Raw genomic sequence first — 23,562 nt, 5'->3', positions numbered from 1 at the left:
TACTGCCTCTGTGGCAGCTTCCCTTCATGTCTTTAGTACTGCCCCTTTGATCTTCCAGAACATGCATGGTGATACCGATGCAGTAAAAATTGATGYAAGTGACAGACTTGGTATCTTAATAGAGGGTAAGGCTACAGGGGAAAAAAAAGGATGGTGTTGATCTGTAATTTTGCTTAATAAATTTCTTAAGCTGATGATATTTAGCTACGTTCTGGATAGTCAGAAAAAGAGTTGCTGTTTCAGTGGGCTTGTTGTGTAGACTGTCAAATTAGGAAAATTTCTAGAGGATGAAAGCAGTGGTTGAACATTTGTTTGAACAACTAGCAGAGTAATCTGAAATGCAGGGGTTGGTAGTGCAATTTTAACTGCTGGAATACATTTCAGGACAAAAACATGGTGGGAGTCTTTTAGCAAGTTCTTAAGGTACAGTTTTGTGTTAATGGCTGGCTATTGTCAAAATTGGTGCAGCTGCTTTTCTCAGACACCTCAGTCTTTGGGCTGAGTGCTCCTACTAAATCCTTTYGACTCTGGGATTGTCTAACCTTGCAGTGAGCCAGTGCAGGAAACTAATGTGGCAGAAAGTTAACTTCTGGGTGGGTAGAGTGGCAAGCAGCTGCTATACTTTTTGATGAACTCTTTAGTCTTAACACAAATTCAGGTGGGCACCAGTATCAGCACAAGGATGAGGGAGTGAAATTTGAGGTATCATCGTTCYGGAAGTAGCTGATCAGATTAGAATTACGGCAAAACAATTGCTGTGGTTTTATTTCTGGTAGCTCTTAATGTTAGGCAGAGAAAGTAACTGAAGAGGAAAGGCTTTCCAGGTATTGAGCTTAACTAGTAAGTTGAGAATAGTTAATGTAAATGTGGAAGGCAGTTTCAGTGAGAATAAGCTCTTAACTTCATGGTTATACAACTTAGAAAAGGAAGATCAGTAGGATATAAAGCACATATTTCAAGAAATACATGCTTGTAAAGCATATACAAGACATTCAAGGGAAATGGTTTGAGAGAATGGGAAGAAACTGCTAACTCTGTGTCCTTTAGTAGTTTGGATTGGGATTTAAGACAACTGCGGCCTATTCCAATGTAAGTTAAATAACAAACATTACTTAACATAAAAATGTGAGCGTATGCAAAGTAGAAACTAGTGAGTATGAACAAATAATTCTTACATGGAAAGTTTACCTTAGAAAAATTGATGTACAAGGTGAGACATCTAGCAGTGAATACACAAAATAAGAGAATGTTCTGTCAATACTTACGGTAAGGTGAAGACCATAGTAAACATTTCAAACGTTTCAGGATCAAGCAGAATATATATCTGCCRTAGCTTTCTCTAAGTTCTTGTGTTCTTTTGCCCTTGTTAGTCATTAAAGAAAAACCCTATTGTGTATATATACACTACTAGCAGAAGTTTCAGCTGTAGTTTAATGATAGAGCTAAGCCAGTTAATGGCCAGCTGCTGCAAAAAGAGATCATCCTCTCCCCCTCCTCCCCAATTAAGGCTGTTCAGGGAGCTAATTTGGCAGAAGACTCAACGCTTCCACTAGAAGCATAGGAGAGAGTCAGTTTACTGTAGATCTGGTTCCCTAACCTGTTGTCATAGGATTGATCTGGCAGAATGCAGTAGCAGTATGAAAAATGGCAGCAGGAGGCACAAGACTGCACCTTGCAGTAGCAGCTAGTTGTTAAATGAGTTTCCTTCTAACATCACAGCTAGAGCCTTTGAGCTTGACTAAGCCACCTAAAATTCATGCTAAGGAATTTAAAGAAAAAGTCTAAAGCAACCTCACAGCTTTTTGAGAACTTCTAAAGGACAGATGACATTTCAAAGGGGGAGGGAAGGAGATGCATCTATTCTTTAAAAACTATTGGAAAGTGGGAGCTAGAGAACTGCAAGCTGACTTATTGTAATTCCTGGAAAAATACAAATAATTAAGTTGCTTGGCCCCAGTGATCATCTGAAAGATATTAATCTCTACAAAAAATAATAGTAATTTGAGTTTTTCAAGAACAAACCCTGTTAATCCAGTTAAACTTCTTTCTTTGGCAGAACAAAGGACTTAGTGGATAGTTGCATCTGGACTTTAAAAAAGTTTTTTGATAGTGCTCTGTGTTATGCAGTTAACAAACAGCATTACAGAAACTATTGCATAAGTACATTTGGTTGGAAAGGTGTACCTGGAAATGGGTTAATGGTCAAAGTAAAACGATGTGTTGAATTTCTGCGAAGATCTGTTTTAAATGCTTATTGCTATTTTTAATAGTGACTTGCATTACAGCTTCTGTATATTGAATCTGAAGATAACGTCAAGAGCAGCCAGCATGTTTGGTTAAGATTTAGAATTCAAAATCATCTTGACAGACTGAGGAAAACAGTACATTTTAAAATGAAAGGCTACAATTTCAGTTAAATGGAGGGTTACATTTGAGTGGGAGTAGTCAGCTGCGCAGATGCGGCAGAGTACAGAATAGAAACTGGAAGCTCTAGTAGGTTAATTAGCTGTAGATRTTTAACAATATTTTCATGTTAAAGATAAGTACTTCCAGAGTTACCAGTCACACCTGATTACAGTCTGTATAATCAGAAGAGATGATGTGCTGGGCTGCTGACTGAGATGCTGGAGTTAAGAGCACTACTAAGTTGATGTTAGTAATCTGCCTCCGAATAAATTAGAACTTGGGGGTAGGGAGAGATTGCTTTGTCTGCTTATTTTTGGTTATTTACAAGAACATCTATTATGATGGATTGAAGCAGACATGAACAGTGGATCAGTTTACCCATTTCAGTGAAGGAACTTGTACCCAGTTGCTTTCAGAATTTCTGAGTATACTCAGTCATTTTCTCTTCAAGTACTGGGCTTTTTTTTGTGATTGGAATAAAGTCTGGCAAAATTATGGTTTATGCTTTGATTACTTTAAGAGTCTTGTTCAGATGTCTTCTTACTGAACCTGTCACGGTATTAGGATAGGCTATTTGTACTGACTTTAACAATGCCAATCAGAGCATCAGAGATGGACCAGAGAAATCAAAGTCTTATTTTAGTGTCTGACCTCCTTTTCCCTGAAACAGTGTGTTTTTGCATAAAAACATATGAGTTGTGGTAAATGTTCCAGGAATTCTTCATGTGATTATAARAACAGCATGCCTTTGCTGCTACAGGCAAGACCTGTTGGCTAACACCAGGCATCTGACATAACATTTATCCTACTTCATTATATAGAAAAAAAAAAGTTTAATTCCCTCTTCTGCAACAATGACTAGCTGTTGGGACAAAATCCTGAAGAATTATTGCCATTTACACAAATTGGAGTATCCAGCAACAGTGGTTCAAAAACAAGTATAAAATAAACTTATTGTACCCAAAAGACTATTTTAGATGTTGTCTCTCCTAGGTGACATATGTATCTGTTTACCAAATGCTAGAGGATCCAAATAAATCCATTGAAATTTACTTAMGAATCTGTGATAAGCCTCACCATTTATCTCTTTTTTGCAAAGCAATGTATTCAGTTTACCTTGGAGCAGGTTTTATAGTCTGAGGCTGCACTCCGCAGTTTAGAATGGAGCTTTTTCTTTCTTTCTCCTCCCACTCCCCATATTAATTGGAAGGTGTTAATTGTCTTTATTGTACTGAAGAGGAATAAATTTGGAATCAAACAGATAAAATTATCAGTCTGCAACTAAGTGTGTAATCTTATGTTTACTCCATTGTTAAAACTGGTCATTCCCTCCTTACTATTGCAGTTACTGTTTCAAATAATTTGGTTTCAGCATTCTGCTGTATTGCCATGGTGTAATGCTGGGAGTGAACACCTGAGGGTAGAAGCTTAGTAAATTGGCTTTGCTTCTAAGAGGGAAGGAAAAAAAAAAAAAAACACATGTTGCACTGTCAGTAAATGATTTATATAAAACTTATGCATCATTTTGTTCTTAAGTATTTATCTACTCTTCTGATAGTGGTTAGTGTTATTGTCACAGGAAGAATTGAGTAATGGCATTAGAAAATTTACTAGAATCCAAAATAATTTTCTGTGTTACTTGAACTTACTTGCAAACTTGAGAAATGGTTACAGATTTCCAGAAGTTGATTATTCTTACTTTCATGGATTATAGTTAATATTCACCTTTATTTTGATGGGTTGGGAGAAGAGAAAGATGGAAAACATTTTAATACAAGAATGTCTTTTAGAAATAGCATTTTTGTGTGGGTAAAAAAAGTTATTTCTGTTTTTAACAGGAAATCATGGCAAGCCCTTTCTGTTTTTCTGGTATCATTGTCAATAAGCAAGTCCAGAAGAAAAACAAAGTCAACCTCTGTCTGTAGCTACTTGCTATAATCTACCTGTCTAATGAATTTTAAGTGACTCTTCTGAGATGTATAATGATGGATTCGTGTAGGTTGGTGTGCCTAGAACATGCAGCTGATTTTAGAGAACTGTATTGTATGTGTTTGTGTAAGAGGGAGCTCGCCACCTACTGGAAAAGCCTACCACTTGGTGGGTGGCATTTGAAGTGGAGGAACAGGAAAGAGTGAGAGTATGCAGTGTTGATTTCTCATGTCTAGTCTTTGGGTTTTCGAATGTACACATTTGCAAAGAAATCTGCTTTTAAAAGTATGAGCTCTGAAAAAATATTTTTTTCAGATTTTCACCTAGATATATWTTTTTTTTTAATAGGAACATCATCTCCAGCGGGCTATCTCAGCACAACAAGTATATGGAGAGAAGAGGGATAACATGGTTATACCAGTCCCAGAAGCAGAAAGTAATATTGCTTACTATGAATCTATATATCCCGGAGAATTCAAAATGCCAAAGCAGCTGATTCACATACAGCGTAAGTATAACAAATTACTCACTGAAGTCTGCACTAAGAATTTACTTGGCCAAAAGCTCAAGAGATTCCTCTTAAATGTCTTTTGAACTTACTCAAGACTGCTTTCTGAGAATTAATTTTCTGCAACATGTAGAGGAGTGCATACTTCTGCTGAAGAGCTCTATTTAATTCTTAATCAGGAAGTAGATAGATACTCTTCTTGAATAAGATCTGTGTATTATTCTTGAATTTTAGCAGAGGCCTGTTTCTGTTCTTTATAAAAATTCACTAGTTACAACTTGCAGGGAAATTTAGGTTCACTAACAATAACAGACAGAAACAAACATGCTTTAAGGGGGAGAATATGTAACACATGGTTGAGAAGCAGAGTACCTTTGCCCCAAAGTTTAACCAGAATATCATGACAGTGGAGTGGATTGGGAAGCCAAGTAGAAATGGGAGTAGTAGTATTTGCCTACACCTGGATGAAACATTCCACATCTGAGAGCAGGTATATTTTGTTATTACTAACGACTTCTGAATGTGTTGGATTTTTGTTATTACTAGAATATGGCAACTATTCTGTTTGGATGTGGACTTTGCTGTGACCATTGCATTACTAGTGATAACTTCTGAAAACATTGCAGAAATTTATTCTGCTGCATGGTTTAATTAGCAGAATAGAAAATGTAGCATCTGTGCTGTGTAAATAGATTTCATTCCTAGTTAACTTTGGCTAAGTGCTAGGCTTCTAAATTAGTCCAAGTTCCAGTGATGAGCTCAAGTATTAGAGCATGGTGCTGTGTTCTAGTATTAATCTCTATTTGCTTAGGGTGTCTTCCATCCTGATATTAAGATACTTTTTTTTCTTTTTTTTTTCATTCTTTGTCTGATAGTGTAACAGCCAAAATGGTGATCTTCAGCTGTATTGTATTCTGCCTATTTATTTAACTTTGTCTTGAGTGCGCTTTTATTTAAAAGTGAAAACAACTGAAGTAAACTAATGTTTTCAGATATTAAAAGTCGTCTTAATGAGGTGGGGCAGGTAATGCTTTTCACAATGTGTTCCCAAATGTATACTCAAAGAAATTAATCTAATTTAGGAACTAAAACAACTTGCCTTTGGCATGAGAACTAGGGAGATCTTGCCTTGAATTTTAAAATGTCTGCATTTCCATAGAATATTGTGGAAGACTGAAAAGAAGTTTTTGTTCTGCAAAATCATTACTTGTATTTGAATATATCCTGCTACATAGGGTAGATTGTGCTGGACAAGTTTAGTCTGACTCATTTAGGTCATGGAAGTTTGAGACTGTTGCAGTGACTTCGCGCACGAACTCTGCAAATACTTTTGTAGAAGTCTCTTTAAAGCACATTTGAGCTGAAGTCATAGCTTCTGAAGTTGACAATGCACTACACAGAATGACATAGTGCTAAAGAGCATTGAAAAGCTAGACCAAGCTAACAAATCCAAATCTTGCTGAAAACACTGAGGTTGAAAGCTGCTGGATGGCTTGGGTATTAATAAATTTCCATTGGTTAGCAAAAGCATAGTCAAATAGGTATCAGTTTTAACAGTGTAACTTTTTTAAAGAAACTAGATGTAATCTCTTAAGTCGGATTACTACAGTATGCAAACAAATCGTTTTGTTCTGGTCTGCAAACAGTAAGAATCTTGCCAGTATTCCAGACACTGCTATTATAACAAAACATTTCTATAGAAAATTTATAACCTTAACTTTCCCTCTTATCATTCAGCTTTTAGTTTGGATGCTGAGCAGCCTGATTATGACTTGGATTCAGAAGATGAAGTCTTTGTGAATAAGTTGAAGAAAAGAATGGACATCTCTCCTTTGCAATTTGAGGAGATGATAGACCGACTAGAGAAGGGCAGTGGTCAGCAGGTACAACCTTATTTCAGATGAAACCTTCAAAATATGTACTAGATACTTTGTCATGTGAAAGTGACACACTGTTCTTTACATTTAGCCAGTCAGCCTGCAAGAGGCCAAGCTGTTGCTAAAGGAAGATGATGAATTGATCAGAGAAGTATATGAGTACTGGATTAAAAAGAGGAAAAACTGTCGAGGTCCCTCTCTTATTCCAGCAGTGAAGCAAGAGAAGCGAGATGGTTCCAGCACAAATGATCCTTATGTTGCTTTTAGGAGACGAACAGAAAAGATGCAGACACGAAAAGTAAGTAGATTCATACGTTCCTCTTCTCTTTTCTTCTTTCTTCCCATTCCCAAATAGTAGCTCGTATAAAGAAACAATCTTCCTATGTAGTATGAAATAAACCTGTAAGTTGTTACTTTTCCTTGTAATTTTTAAGGGCAAAARCATAAAGGGAAACCACTTTAAGCCAGCTATTGAATGACAGTTTTAGTGTTCTGGTTTGGATGTGTCTTTGATTTTTATTAAACCCACATGCAGTGGCAATAAGCTGTAGCTGATTGCTACATGCACACTCTTTGATATCAACTTTCAGAATGTTCTTTAATAAGTGTTTAAATTTTAATTTAGATTATTAAATAATTTAAGTGATGTGGCAAAATGTATACTTAATGTATCTGCAGAATCGAAAAAATGATGAAGCCTCTTATGAGAAGATGCTTAAGCTGCGTCGAGATCTGAGTCGTGCAGTAACCATCCTGGAGATGATAAAGAGAAGAGAAAAAAGCAAGAGGGAGTTGCTGCATTTAACACTGGAAATTATGGAAAAGAGGTAATGTTTATTGAAATATTGTTGCAGAAAGTTTTGGAAAATACTTTGTATTCTAATTCCTGCCATGAGAGATTTTAAAATAAGCATTTTAGACTTTTTCATGCTCAAATTATAGCGTATTTTCATACATGGTTTTAAAGAGCGAAATAAAACGTTTAGAAATCACTTCACAGGGAAGTGTCTATTTACCCTGATCCGTGTTAGATTTTGTTACATGTATATGTGTACACAAGGAAATTAAGTTTTGAAATTAAACTTCTTAAGTACTTAAATTAAGGAAATCTCAGCTATTTAAGGCAGTTTCCAAGTGTTATTGCTCCTCCTTTTCTTCATTATCTCTCCTGTTTTAGCAGCATTTGGTAAGAGATTCTCCTGAGCCAAATAAATAAAAAGTATTTCTTACAATATAGCATGCTGCTCTGTCGGTCATCCTTATTCATAGTAATGCTTCTTTCAACGTTCTATTTGGCAGCTGCATGAAAGACCGAATGCTGTAGTTTATCGATTGGCCCTTTCCTAGTCGACAGAGAATCATGTTTCAATGTGAAATTACGTTTTAGCCATTCATATTTTGGATCTGACTAAACTTCTTTAGCTTAAGCTTTCATGCTTGAAAATAAATGTTTTTTGTCTAAAGGTGTAAAACTAAGTTTTTAATAGTCTAGTCTGGTTTCCTAGGGAGACAAGTTGCATGTCAGTCTGCCATCTTTCTGCTAGATGCAGATGTGTAGTATTTTTTTCCAAGCAGTGACCATTTTCAGTAGAACTAGAGTGGGAGAGATCTCAAAGCTCTTCCAGCAGCTTTTTCATAAGAGTGTACTACTGTTCGTAGGGAACGCTGAAGTGCCCCTTCATAATGGAAAACTGTAGCATGAGCTCAGTCCTTCTTAAAGTTCAGAAAGTTCACRTAGGACTCCAGATATGATACGTTTTATTGGTTTTGCAGGTCCTGTAATATTTTGTAATACAAAAGATGGAGACTTTGTGAATAAGGCACTGTAGCCTCAGGTCATGTGTGTGTTTTAACTAGTGCCCTAAGTGAGGGAGGGGAAAAAACCTACCTTGTTTTTCCTTCTAGTTTCAGCAGGATAATAATGCAGGGTAGGAAGTAGATATAGAAAATGTTTTTACAGGTCGTTATTCTTTAGTTATTGGTCATCATCAGTTATTGTAGTGAATTTCCTATTTTATTAGTCCCCTTTTCTGGAACAATATTTTCTGTACTGCTTATCATCATGGGCTGTTTTTATCTCAGATTACAAATATTAGTCTATGTTTAACTTTGTGTATTGTCCAATTTTTACCAAACTTGTAAACATTCTAACAAGTAAGAAAAAAATCCTCATTTCAGGTATAACTTGGGTGACTACAGTGGAGAGATCATGTCTGAGGTCATGGCACAGCGGCAACCAATTAAACCTACCTATGCTATTCCCATCRTTCCTGTGACTAACAACAATCCTTTTAAACATCAAGAAACTATGGAACTGAAAGAATTTAAAGTTAACAAAGTGAGTAATAGTATTTCTGGATATCAATAGCCAACTTACCATTCATGCTCTTAGGTATGCAAGATGCTGAGGCTGTAGAATATGATAGTACGGAAAATGTTTTTGATTCACTGGAGTGGGAGGAATAGATTCTGCAAATGGAAATAGACTAGCAAGGCTGCAATTGGAGTAAAATACTGTGTTCTGTTGGCTTTAAGTTGCATGCAGAATGGAGTAAAACGTACTTTTCAGTCCAAGTCTGGAACATGTCGCCTAAGAATGTCATGGCCTCTAAACTGTTGGAGGAATAACATTAGTACAACAACCAGCACTTGGTTCAAAATGATTTAGATCTTTATTTTCCACAGAAGTATTTTTCCTGTGTCCCAAAACTAAACCTAAAATAAGTGTTGTGTTTAAAAAAAAATAATAATAATTTTAGTATTATAAGTATTTTACAGTATATGGAAAAAGACTGATGATAACCTATAAACTACTGTATATCTCTAAGATGGAAATGAAGTAAAGGTCAACTACAGACAAATGCACATGCAGTTATAGTAAATTTTTACGCAAGGGGAATGTCAGCATTTTTACCTGCATTTTTGTCTAATATAGTCCGTAAAGTTCAGAAATCCTAAAAAAAAAAAAAAAGATCTGTTACTGAGATACTGGACAAAGATAGTCGTCAGTTAAATTTTTMCTTCTATTTTTGGTTCTAAATTAAATCTACCAAAATTAAAATATCTTATGTTTTGTTTTGTGGTGATGGTGATGTTGTAAAGACCCACTGATATCCCTAGCATACTGTATATCTTTGCTAATTAAAACTGTTTTTGTATTCAAGCGAAGAATCAAATCAGCTGACCTGACTTATACCTGACAGTATATTTTGTTTTTCCACATTGGCTTTAATTTTTGTGTCATATAAAGCATGACTAGTGTGCCAACAGTTTAACAACTATCTGGTAACACATTATATACGACAGGTAGCACAGGAAAAATGCTGAAGTACAATCTGCCTTAAAGTAAAGGCTTCTTGTATTTGAATAATGCCTGAAGGCTGATCTGGATCTCACGAGGTAACTTAAATCAGTTAATACTTCTGTTGATAGAAGGGCATTATAATTGAACTTGCTGGAGTATACTAGTATATTGATGACTGGGTCACTTTTGCAGATTTTTTTTTCTTTGCCTAATTAATAGGTCTCAACAACATTGTCAATATTTTGGTTTCAGATACAGTGTCTCTGCAGAGTTTGAAAGAAATCTATTCCTTTGAAACTTGGAAAAAATCCACCTCAGCTGAAAATCATTTGATATGGCAAAATGTTTTTAACTTTTGAAAGTGTTTCTTTGAGGTTCTAGGTGTCTTTAAGAAGTCTTTTTTTTTTTTTTTTTWAACCTTTCGAACATTATTTGGTACTTAATAGGTACTTACTCATTGTCAGGCAATTACTAACTTTAAGTGATAGAAAATAAAAATGATGCATTGTGGCGAACTTCGGATATGTTTAGTCCCGTTCTCCATAGTCATATTTTATCTGGTGTAGTCATGGAGCAAGCAGGACTTGATTTCCTCCATATCTTTTTAAACACTTCAGTTACTGGACAATGAAATACAAACTCTGATGAGGCAGTTGCTTGTATTTGAAGATGGTAGAAAGATGGAGCTTGCTTACACAAGTGTTCTAGAAAACTCTTGCTTTAATCTAACTTGCTTATGTGCTAATTTTAAGCTTTTTTTCTTTAATTGCAGCAAGATAAACCTGATGTTATTCGACCTAAAAGAAAGTATGAGAAGAAGCCAAAAGTCTTACCTTCGTCTGCTGCTGCTACTCCTCAACAGGCGAGTCCTGCTGCACTGCCAGTCTTTAATGCTAAAGATTTGAATCAGTATGATTTTCCTAGCTCAGACGAAGAACCTCTCTCCCAGGTAGGACCTCCAGAGTTTTATTCTGATTTGGGGGTAAGAATGGGATTGAAAACTGAATTTACGAGCTCTCCCCCACCCTTGTCACCCCTTTCAATTTTAAAGGCTTTGTCTGGTTCTTCTGAGGCTGAGGAAGAAAATGATCCTGATGGTCCTTTCGCCTTCCGTAGGAAAGCAGGCTGTCAATACTATGCTGTAAGTAAAATTTCCTCATATGTCATAAGATAGGGCGTTGTTGTAGGAAAAAACTGTGTTTAATTGTTTAAAACTATTTTAAGCCTCACTTAGACCAACCTGGCACCTGGCCGTGGAGTAGCCCTAAAGAGGGAAGACTAGGAGACGTGCGCTATAGATACTGCTTAACCACCCTCACTGTACCCCAGAGGTGTATTGGGTTTGCACGAAGACGGGTCGGTCGCGGTGGAAGGTAAGCGCTCCCTCACTTGCAGAAATGTTGTGTATAAGATGCCTCTCAAGAAATAAAGTTTAAAACTCAAAAACAGAGCCATCACAGAAGTTGACTTTTTAAATATTTGGATACTGTTTTCTAAGCTGATGATTAGTGCCTTCATTTTTATTTTGCTGTAGTGGAAGCAGTATAATACTGCTTGCTTTAATGTTTCTAGACTACTTTTTTTTTTGTTGGTAGTCCCAAGTTCTGAGGTGAAAGCACATCTATGTTAAATTTGTAAATGATGTTAAATGATGTGATGTAAATGATCTGTAAATGAAGATTTGCACAGTTGTCTTCAATCATAATTTTTTAAAATGGCCATATCTGGAGGCCTACTGTGATTTCCTAATGTTAGAAAAGAAAAATTGGTGGGAGGAAAACCTATTAAGTGACAGTAATTGCTAAGTTTTGGATGTTTCCCCCCAAATGAAAGCATTTAGGACTGTTACTTCATATGCTTGCTTTTAAATTTYTTAATCGAAAAAGTATTTCTGAATTATTTAATGTATAAATGTTATTTCTGAAGTGTTTTGACATGTCTTTTAGTCTGAATGTCCTAAAAAGTTATAACTAAAGAAGAAATTTATTAAGTGAAAGAATGTGATTTGGCTTTCGGATGAACACTTAAAACCTATTAGCATGTTAGCAGGTCAGACTGGAATATTAGCAAAATTGGAATGGGAGCTGAGGGCTCTGGCATTTTGCGAGGGGGTTTGGAAGATAATTTTGACAGCTTTTGGAGCGGCGAACGTAGATGTATTCACTGTGTATGGGAGTAAGGCATTTGGACTGAATTTGCTTTAGGAGGGCATTTTGATTGCTTTTTAGTTACTTAAGCAGTTCTATTGTCCATTTTTTGTTCGTGTTTTCCATTTTATTGCTTGTTCTAGAACAGTTCTGTGTAGCCTCTGGTTATTTTCCTGTGACTTCTCTGAGCCCAGGTGAGAAACCAGTGATGATCTTGGGACTTTTCTGGCCAGTGCCTAATTCTGCATTTTTTTTTCCTGTTTTTAGGGTGCTACTAGACAGAGCACATTCGGACTATGATAGTACCTTTCGTCAGCTGGATTTTGAAATGCTTTCCTCATCACAACACTCTTCAATCAGTCAATTTGCCAATACCTCAGAAACAAATACCTCGGACAAATCTTTCTCGAAAGACCTCAGTCAGATACTAGTCAATATCAAATCATGTAGATGGCGGCATTTTAGGCCTCGGACACCATCCCTACATGACAGTGACAATGATGAACTCTCCTGTAGGAAATTATACAGGGGTATAAATCGAACAGGCACAGCACAACCTGGGACCCAGACATGCAGTACCTCTATACAAAGTAAAAGTAGCAGTGGTTCAGCACATTTTGGTATGTTTATTTTGACAAACTTGCTTCTAGAAATTTTAAACTTGGCTCAGAAAAAGGTCATTCATACTTCGTGGTCTGCTCTGATAGCAGTCCATCTTCTCCTTGCTCTCCTTTAATTTGCTTCATTGAATGCTTATTCTTACGTAGTGCTGGCAGTAGCATACTGTATCTCAGACTTCTGCAAATGCTACCTCTGTGTTCAATTCTGGTTTTAGAAATATGATTTAGAAAATAACTTAAATTCTGTACAAAACTAACTCTGAAGATCTAAATTTTTAAAATTAAAAGTATGTTGGCAGAAACATTGAAAAAACATTAAGTTCCAGATTTTCTTCTAATCTTTTTTGTTTGATTGGTTTTTTTTGTAGTACATGGTGATAGTGGGGGAGAATGTTCAACTAAAACGTATCCATAGATTTCAGCATGCTCGTGAGCTCTCACCCTTGAGTTTTAGAAATTAGTGTCACTTTTTCATTCAAAAAAATACCTAACCTAGGTATTTGCTGCAAGCGCTATGTGTATCTACTTGTGCCTGGCAAAGCTCCCAGACAAATCACTTCTGTGTCAACTAATGGCAGATTACATGCTGTAGAACCTAAATTACTGATTTGAGGACCTAACTCTTAAGAAAACTTAATGTGGAATTGGTTTTGCATTGCAATACTGTGGGACAGCACCTCTCTTAATATTATCTTCTCCATAGTGGCAGACCGATAATTTCATGGTTAAAGTATAACATACACAGTTCTTGAATTTTGGTCAGTCAGTTTTGGTCAGTCAATACATTAAATGGCATCTTAGTGTAAAAATATTACTTTTAAAGATTTCTACCATTTTTTTTAAGGACTGAGAATCATGTTTTCCCTACCATATTGAATTACGACTTTGGCAGAAAATATTTTATAAGCTGGAGWATTTGGGGGTAGAGGAGGGAGAGAGATGTATACCTCATAGCTCCCCAAATGTGGGGTATTCTAGTTTGATCAAACCAGGAGTCCTTTCCTGGTATCTGATGTCTTTCATCTTCCTGGTTTTCAGATACATTTTGTACACTACCTTGTCTCCACTTCCCTGCTTCTCCTACGTTTTTTGAAAATTATTATTCCTTGCATTTTTAGACTTACACGGCAGCTTTGTTCTATTCATTCATTTTGTGCTGCTTTTCTCTGCTGTCCTAGAGTATGTCTGTGTGTCGCCTTCCCCTCACCACTTCTTTTTACTTCTAAACCTCTTCTTGCCAGGAAATGTTTTAGGGCTAAAGTTTATGGTTTCTGATCTAAATGTGACTTCTCCTCCCCAAGTAATGTTTCAAGCTAGTAAACCAAGTCCAGTACTGAACGAGAATATCATGTCAGAAGCTGAACTGTGCTAAAATTGTACTAGCTARGTTACCAATATAAAAACATAATTTTGTGTGATGAATAGATTATAAATACAATATAAAGTACTTACAGATAATGCACTATGTTTGAAAAATCACAAACTTTAAAAATTGAGTTCAAGGCATATATCCGTGGGTGTATATATGTATACAGGCATGCATAAAGAAAACCCCTTTTTTCCTTAAATTGTAAAGATAATTCATAATTGGGGCTAAATAAATTAATGGAATTCTTATTTATAGTGATGAGTTCTATGTGAGGTGTTTTAATTGTGTTGGGTGTATTTTGAAACTTGGAAAGTGTTTTTGTGCCTATCTATATATAGATAGATATGTGTGTATGTGCTTAGTGGTTTTGCTCATTCATTCATAGTTGGAATTTTATACAGGTGGTTTACCTCATCTGTGTAAAAGATTTAAGTAAATGCTCAGTATTTACAAAGTTGTGATGTTTAGATTCATATTTTATTAGTATTTGATATGGAAACAGTATACACCATAAAAAGAATAATTATGTCTGGATTCTTACATGTACTTCAATTACCACAACCTTTGGATAGTGGTTTGTTGTTAATATAACCAGATGGATTATACTCATGAATAATCTTAAGGATTCCTGTAGTTAGGTGTTTGAGATTTTGTTTATATGTGGTATAAAGGTGATCATGCTTTGAGGGTTAGATGTTTGAAAAGAGTATATTATATAGTTCATCTTAGTGCTATTCTGTTTTCTGCTGCTCTCCTTTTTAAAGTCCTGAATATCTACACAAATTACAAATACAAGTAACACATGTCTTACATGTGCCTTTGACTTATTCAAAGGTGCATGTCAGGGCTCCAACTGTTCATTATGTCTTTTCACTTTCTGTGCCAAACACTATAAAGAACATAGGGTACCCAGCGTATGTACTGAAATTTTTCTAATGCTCAAACRGGTCACAATCCTGTTTGTCCCTTCTCCTTGTTTAAATTTTAAAGCTCTGAGATTGATCTATTTTTTTTCCCCTCTTCTCTTAATGGTTCACTTTTCTTTACCTTTTACCTTTAACTGGCAATTGGTCTTGCTGCCATAAAACAGTGATCAGTGCGTCTCTATTTTAAAAAACCCTTCATCATTTCTTCACTACTGTGAGCTGGGGTCAACCCAAATAGCTTAGCTTTGACATATGTTCCTCTTGAGTCTGTATTGCCTGGCAGAGGTGGTCATGTTACTATGCCTTTTGCCCATCATCATGGGATAAGTTTTGTCTGACTCCGTATCAAAGTAGTTTACAGAAACCTTAAATCTTTCTACCTGGAATGTCCCAGATAGAGTGCTGCTGATCTGTAAAAACTTACTGTGTAAAACTTTGCTTTTCAAGTCTTTTGTACACAGCCAGCATAGGTGAGAAGTTGAGGTGGTATCTCAAGATTTCGTACTAATCAGAGAAMTCGTTATGAAAGCTGTGCTGTGGCATACCATTGTTATCCGGCTACAGGAAGCACTGATTTTTCCTCCTGAAGAGTGGAGAGAGGTTTTTCTCAAAGAGCCAAGCATATGGTGATCACTTTGAAAGTGCCCTTAACCTTGAAGAAATGCAAGGTATTCTGATGCTGGCTTTCAAACTACTTGGCATAAAAGACAGCTGGAAGATGTTGCATCTTTAACAGTTGAAAAGAGACGTCTGAAAATTTCTATTACAAGTTATCTGGAATTTAGGCACGTATCAGAGTTGTCATGCCTTGAACGCTAATATCTGAGGAAAAATAGCTTGATGCTTTTGAAGAGAATGGTTCTTGTTCATCTCATTGAAAAATTTTAAAGAGGCATCTTTTGCCTTCTTGCAAAAAGCATAAAACCCGTTATAATTCAAAGGTCTTCAAGCATATGGCATACATTACAGTCCTAAAAAAACCAGGCAGAAGTATAAAAGCATGATTGATGTGGAAGAGTAAGTGTTGTTCAGCAAGGAAGCTGTTCAGCAAGGAAGCTATTTGGTCTGGACAAAGACAAGATTACTTTTTGAAAGGAGCTTGTATTGCTGATGGTCTCATCAGGTCTCAGAACCTTGATAGTTCTTCAGAGATGCAGCTTATGTGTCTTAACAGTCTGGAGCATACAGTAGGCAYGAATGTTCAATTGAAGTATTTGTGTTCCAGCACTTTAATCTTCCTTTTTGCATTAATTGATTAACCCATTTCCACCTTTTTTGCTAGGCAAGCTGAAATATTCATACTATGTCAAATGCTGATGACTATGCTTTCTGTTGGAAATCTGCTATTAAATACTTTGTATTCATATTTTGGGAAGGGATGGCTGTATCTAGTAGTCAGAAGATTGTGAGACGCTTGAAGCTGTATAGCATGTATAATTCTGTTGCAGCCTTGTGTTTAGGAGGCAGACCAGATACAGTCACTGGTGAAAATGGCTGTAGAGCTGCTTGTTCCTAGGCTCTACAGTAAGACTAGACAACAGTGTTTTCTTCTGTTCTTTTCTGCTTTCCTCTTCCCCCAAAAGTTGTGTCACTTCGAAAAGAAAGTCTGTGAATGATCAAGATTAGATTAGCAGCTAACTGGAATATGCTTGATAAATTCAGCTGCTTCTCAAAGAAAGAATTGTGAAGTATTTTAGTACTTTACACCCTCCATTATTGAGGGTACTTGACACCCTCTAGCCTTCTTGACAAAAAGGTCATTCTTTCAACTTCCCTTTCATGGAAGGAAACACAAGGAAGTTCCCCAATCTATTTGGCAGTGTCTCACACCAGAGTAGAAAGATATGTCCTACCTTTTTTTTTTTTTTTTTTTTTTTTCCCTTCCTACCTTTTTTTTTTTTTTTTTTTTTTTTTTTTTTTTTTTTTTCCCTCCCTGCTTTCATGCCATCCCTGGTTGAGTTTAGATCTTTGTTTAACCTTTATATCCATAATAGTCAAATACCACGAGCTGTCTTACTGCTTTCATTTTTCCAATTTTCCAAATGTCTGTTTCACATTGGATATACCCAGTCTTGAAGAATAGCATCTGTAATGGTCATTTTCTGTTATCACTGAAACTTCAGTCTTGGCCCCTTCCTCACACAAAACTATGGGGAACTCAGGAATAATGGGGGTGTTTGTAGCCCACCCTAGACTTTACTGAAGGAGGAAATTTTCAAAAGGGGAAGCTTTTGAAGTTATTTGTTCCCCCAAATAATTGTAATTGGAGGAAGAATCAACCTTTACTAAAACATCTGAGCACTTCTGGGAGACTTTCCTGATTCAGTTGGCTCTGCAGGGAATTTGTATTTACACTAGATTTTCTTATTTGACCTCAAAATAATTGGAGTAGGGCCTTGCTCTAAATTGCCTTTGACTCTTTGTATCTTTGGAAGTTGTTAAGCTTTACTTAGTCTGTGCAAGGGTAGTCGCATATGTAACTGCTAAATAGTATGCATCCCAGACGGCCTGTGCTGTATGTCTGGAAATTCTTGTTAAGAATGTGGATGGATTTGCTAGAAATGCTTGTTACACATCTATATTTTTTCATTCAGTTGTCAGCAAAAATCCTCATTAATTATTATATTCTGACTGTTTTTCCTTAACTAACAAGTAGGGAGTACCTACATAGATCTTACAATTTCTGGCCCTAGAGTTCTGAGATAAGGCCTTTTATAATAAGGTCTTTGGGGCTGAAATAGAAGGCTTTTGTAATAATAAACAAGGACCTAATGATTCATGTTCTCATAGAAACGTATTGTCTAATAATGGCATGTTCAAATTAAATCAATCTTGGAACTCCGTTTCAGAAAGTGAAACATCTTTGGGCCTGGTGCATCAAATACTAAAACACACTGATGGCTCTAACTCTCCTCAGTCTTCTGAATTCACTGGTGAGAGCTTGCTTTACATTAGAAAATCTTTAAGCAGACAGTTACATAAGCCAGATAACATTTCTCGTAAGATAGAGATCAAATTGTGATGTTCTGGATTTAGCACTGTAAATAGTGCATTTGTTTTGCATGCACTTGGGCATTAGCAACCACTAGCTGTTCTCTTGTACTATGCTTGGGTATTTCTTTTAAGAAAGCATTGTAACTTTATGCATCTTCTTTTTTCTTCCCACTCTGTTTAGCAGTGTWGTACTTACGGGCTTTCCTCAGTAGGAATCTCTAATTACACGATCTTTCTCCTGTTACCTGTTCAAAACTGCTTTTTTAACGGCCATTCCCAGCTAGAAGGATGAGGGCAAGTTAACACTGGATGCATATTTGGAGAGCATCTCTGAACCCAAGATCATCTGTTACTTGCTAATGCCTCAGTGTTTTTGTTGAGATAGCGTTTCTTCTCACGAGACAACATCCTTCATAGCATAAAGTTATATTTCTTTGATTAAAATCTAATCTAAATAATTCTTCAGGTATTTAACGAGAGTGGCAGAAACATTTGATCAGGCTGTTTGAGACTCTTGGACTGCATTAAGCTTTTCAAATTTTATTCAAAAAATGCTTACCTGTGTAGGTCACAGTGTTTACTCTGTAAAGCTTTCTTAGTTCCTGTGGTGAATCTAGTGAACATCTCCCACTCAGGAAATCAGGAGGATGGCTAGTAGAGGAACCACAAGCTTATACATACAGTGCCTGCTTTCAGAGATATGCTTCCTAGTTTTTGGAATGCTGGTTCTTGCCGTCAAGTTCTAAGTGTGCACTTTCCCACCTCGAGGAACCAGAGTAACAACAACGGGCAAGTTGTGTCTCAGTAAAACTTGCACTGGTAGTTAGAAAGGATCAGTAGCTGCTTACCATTCTTACCATTACCAAGGACTAATTCTTGGAGGTTTCATGTTCACACAGCTGCTGCAGCTGGCCCTCACTGGCCTCTTCTGGAAGGGGCTTGAATTTTCAGAGGAACAAAATATGGGCTGAAGTCTCTTAAGGCTAGTACGTGTGAAATGCTGTGATAAAACTAGTTAGCAGTGAAAGAGTAGTCGTATATTGCAGTACAAAACTGCTGAGAAATACAGATCTTTGAGAAGTCTGGCATCACCACTCTTGATCTGTGCTCCAGAAAACAGTGCTTTTTGAGTGTCGCGATCACAGGACAGTTGAATAGCAGCATCCTACAGAGTTTTGTAGATAAATGAGTAGYTCAGTTGAAATATTTTATTTTAGTGACTTAATTTGAGGGGGAAAAAATGTTGCAATTTTTAGGATAACTACAAATCAGTCTTAAAGTTGTTTAAATTACTGAAGGAAACATGCATAGTGAGCCAGCTGTGTAGTGTGTTCTTAAACTTGAATTATTGCACAAGATTAGCTGTGGCTGTCATTAAGAAGATGCTTAAAACATTTTGTAAGCAGTCACTTATCCTGTCAGTCAGTCTCAGTACTGTATGCTTCTTTCCTTACCTTCATAGCTATAAATCTCTAGAGCTTTTTCTTCCTACCTTTCCATAATTTTTGCAGTCTGTAAGCCATAATGTTTCTCTATTTCTGATTACTACGGAAGCATATCAGCAACTAGTGCAACTGCAGAATAGGTGTGGGCACTGTCCCRAACTGTAGAGTAAAGAAGATAACACAGTGCACTGACTCAAAATCCTGAAGCTTTTCTGAACTGAATTATTAGAACCTGACTCAGAGATACCAGAAACAGTTCAGAAGCATGTTGAATTGTAACTGTTTCAGTTCAAAACAGTGTGCTGCAAACATTAATAAGAAACAGGCACATAGTCCAGCTTCTCTGTAAGCTACCTGTCTTTTGATAACCATCTCAAGATGTGGATTATTCTCAATAAGAGTTCTCTTAACAGTTTCCTAACCTGACTCTTACTACATAAATAACTAAAAGGGTCTTAGAAAATACTTTTAAAATACATTTTCCCCAAAATCTTTTGCCTAGGAAAGGCAGTTGAGACTTTCTGAAATGATAATGTTCTTATTCATACTGTATCAGTACAGTAGGATATTGCTGTTTGTTTTCCACTAGACTGTGTAGTGAAGAAAACTGRAAGTTGTGCTGCTGTGCAGTTTACTACCTTTTTGTAGTATTAATTACTTAATATATTAATAGATTAGAATAATATAGATCAGAATAAATCTTATTAAATAATTATTTAAATAAATAATTATTACCATATGATGGAAGCATGATGTAAATCTAAACACTATGGCCCTGACATGTGGTTTAAACAGAGCCTATAAATACTGCATTGCTTTCTAGGGATTGTCAAGCAATAATGTACTTTAAAATCCTATGCATTTTTAACCACTAAATGTTATGTTTTGTCCCTRTATATAGTATTTATTAGAACATTCAACTTTTGAATGAGAAACAGGAATAATCCAATAGAAATCTGTCCTTATCCAGGGTAAGGAGTGCTTACCAAAACCTTTTCTTGGTTTATTGTAGGGTTTGGGGGTTAATGCAGTTTTTGGTTTTTTGTTTTGTTATTAAGTTGAAGCCCTTAATTTCAGAGATCATGGTTTTTCAGTTGTCATTTACTATATTTTTAAAGCCTTGAAAGCCTCTAGTCATGTCAGGAATATGTAACTGTATCATAACACTGTTCTGAGTTACCACAAATACGATTACTGCTTTAAGTGTACAGAAAAGGTCTGGGTTTTCTTCTTGCTTGCTATTTGTTAGTGTTTTTTTTTTTTGTTTGTTTTTTCTTTCCAGGCAGAAAAAGAACAGTGTGTGACACAAAGTGACAATCATTTTTGCTACTTTTACATTACCAGGTTTCTGTGATCCAGATGAAAGATTTCCAGTTGTGCCTTTATCTCTTCTATATAGTAAAAACAAGAAGAGGTAATAAAATTTCCAGAGAAGATTCTTAGAGGCATTGGATTTCTTTTTTATTGATTTTTCTTAAGATACTATGTTTGGTATCTGTACAACTACATGTATGCTACTTTTGCAGGCAGAAACAATATTCTGTGCATTCCATATAATGAACCCATTAACAGTTACCTTTTTYTAGTCTGCAAAGAATTCTATTTAAATGTTTTTTTAAGAAGACAGATGAGCTTAGAGCAGCTCTCTGAAAAGTTAAGGGTTGTGCCTATAGGTGTAGAGCAGGGCTGTGTACAGTGATTCCACTGTGCTGAGCACATGGGTGATTTCACAGGAGAACCTTGCTCACTTCTATTTCAGTTATATGCAACAAAAAGAAGAAATAGGGTTGGATTAAATAGATGGATTTTTTTTTTCTCATGTAAAGTACATATAAACACTCCTGTTGCTTCAGGAAGAACAATTTTCAGGACAACTTAGGCCTATCAGTAAGCTTTTTTCTTTTTTGAATTTATGCAGTTTGAGAGAGACTGTACTCCAGGGGTGAAGGGACCTGGCAGTTAGATCAGAATGGTAGTGAGCAAAATAAACGATGGCTTTTAACAGAAGCGGACAGAGTACCCTGTCCCAGTTTGCGTATCTTCATCAGAAATAACAATCAAGTTTGGTTTGATTAGCTGTCAGTAGTGTCAGTAACATTTGCGTTTGTTTCCATTAAAACACTTACTCAGTGAAGTCAGTGCTGCTTTACGTGCATCTTGGAGAAGGAAGAGTTAGCTTATGAAATTAAAATCTCTTACCTATTCTGGTGCATGAACATATCTGTATATGCTGTGAAATAGAAAAGGAACATCAGTCTGATTATTTTAGGAGGCTGTAGCCTGTAGCAGTACTTTTGGAGCAGTGTTTTGTTTCTAATTTGGATGTAAGAGCTTAATTCAGAGTCTAGCAGCAAATATCTGATAGACTTGTAAACGGTATTTTGAAATGCTTGGTAGGCTTTTGGCTTTAACTTCAGAAGTAGCAGAAAATGTTCACAAATGTCTTAAATTGGAAAGCTGTACTCCTGCATATTTTCTGATGTGACAGATCAATAGGTATCTATGTTGCATTTCAAAGMTGGGTTTTGTAAGCGATTTTGGCTATTTGAGCAGAAGTAAGGAGTTTGCAGTTTGAATACAGATGAAGATAGTGTTCGTAGTGGAGGCTACCTTGTCACTTGTCTGCTTTGGTAGCTGTGTAACTGTTCTCATGCTACTGGGAAATTTTTATAGTTGTAAGATTCATGTATTACATATGAAGAAATACACAGATGCAGAATTTGAAACTACTGTAATTCTTCTAAACCACTTCTAAGAGAACTTGGGGAGGTACTGTTTTTTTCTTTTAAAAAAAAAAAAAGTCGCAATAATGGCTGTTCCTAAACAAATGCAGCTTGGCTCTTTAAACTCCATTTCACCAGCATTTTTGGAGTTAAAGCAAAGATGCAAGATTTTTAACTTTCTGATTTATTACATTCCCTATATGCTTTTATTAAATTTCTATTTTATAGCTAAAATCTATAAAACTTGAGGCTTAAATTGAAACTGACTTCTCAAAAAAAAAATTGCCCCATTTTGCTTTTGTGTATTGGGTTGAGTATAACCATGGATGTCGTCTTAATCTTTTAATTCAAAGGTGATGGTGTAGTATATCTCTTTTTTTTTTTGCCTCATTTTTCTATCTGTCAGTCTGTGTAGTGCTTTTACCACTTTGCATTACACTTCTACTAACTTATTTCTAAGCAACATATTTACGGAGTTTTGCTGTAGAATAAAGTATCTTTCTAAGTCATATCTAATACATGGAGCCTTTAATGTCTTCAGCACTACATGGGTTAAAACATATAGTTTCTGAAATTTAGAGATTTTTGGAAAAATTAGCAGTAACATAGAGTTGCATTAGTTGGTCAGTATAAATAGCAATACCAGACTGTAGCTGCATTTGTTCTGCCTGCCTTACTGCTATACTACTTTTTTCAGCTCTCCACACGCTAGTCTGTGTGAGTTAAAAACTTTTGTACTGTAAATTCTGTTTGGCGGCTTAAAAAGTCTCCTAAGGGACTTTTTGTTTATATGATGTAGAATTAAAATGAAAATGCACTGCCAGCCTCTTGAACGAACACRCACACACACGCACATATGCATTTATCAAAGGAGGAATGATTTTAAAATGTATTGAAGAAATGCAGAAAGCTGAAACAAGATTTACTTATAAGAGCATTAGGAAATTGATTTATTACTTATGGCAGTATAAACAAGTGTTGTATGCCTAGTTGCTGTCCAGTTTTATTTAATTTGAATGTAACAGCTGAATAAAAATATGACTTAAGTGCTCAGGTATCAAAGCGCTAGAGGTTTCCTGTACCTAATAGGATTTGAAACAGTGTTGCAGGAAAAACCATATGCTACTGAGAAAATGCATGTTCAGCAGTGTTTGGTCTGTTTCCAAAAGCTGTTTTTCATTTTGGTTAGCCATTTGTATTGACCTGCTGCTTCTTATACAAGTCAGTATGACTGTTTCTGAGAATCCTTGGTTCAGTTTTAAACTGACAACATAGACTTTTATTTTAGAAATGTAGGGGGTTTTTTTGTTTTTT

At 36.0% G+C, this 23,562-nt stretch overlaps 1 protein-coding gene across 1 annotated transcript in view; it reads left to right on the top strand.

The window, feature by feature from the left end:
• EPC1 (enhancer of polycomb 1) overlaps window positions 1–23,562 on the top strand; it is a gene marked incomplete at its 5' end in the record, with an annotated part of 64,517 nt that overhangs the window by 36,804 nt on the left and 4,151 nt on the right. Inside the window, 10 exons of the mRNA XM_085301396.1 lie at window positions 4,684–4,843; window positions 6,581–6,726; window positions 6,812–7,018; window positions 7,399–7,547; window positions 8,899–9,058; window positions 10,797–10,973; window positions 11,076–11,165; window positions 11,249–11,397; window positions 12,439–12,791; window positions 17,936–18,019. Coding sequence (XP_085157522.1) covers window positions 4,684–4,843; window positions 6,581–6,726; window positions 6,812–7,018; window positions 7,399–7,547; window positions 8,899–9,058; window positions 10,797–10,973; window positions 11,076–11,165; window positions 11,249–11,397; window positions 12,439–12,791; window positions 17,936–18,019 — 1,675 coding nt within the window. The remainder of the gene's footprint in view (window positions 1–4,683; window positions 4,844–6,580; window positions 6,727–6,811; window positions 7,019–7,398; window positions 7,548–8,898; window positions 9,059–10,796; window positions 10,974–11,075; window positions 11,166–11,248; window positions 11,398–12,438; window positions 12,792–17,935; window positions 18,020–23,562) is intronic.

The sequence above is a fragment of the Rhea americana genome, unplaced genomic scaffold (genome assembly GCF_003343005.1).
Source record: "Rhea americana isolate MKP2758 unplaced genomic scaffold, rheAme1 scaffold_176, whole genome shotgun sequence".
Lineage (NCBI taxonomy): Eukaryota > Metazoa > Chordata > Aves > Rheiformes > Rheidae > Rhea > Rhea americana.
Note: the sequence above shows the minus strand (reverse complement) of the source record. Positions and strands in the feature narration are given on the sequence as shown.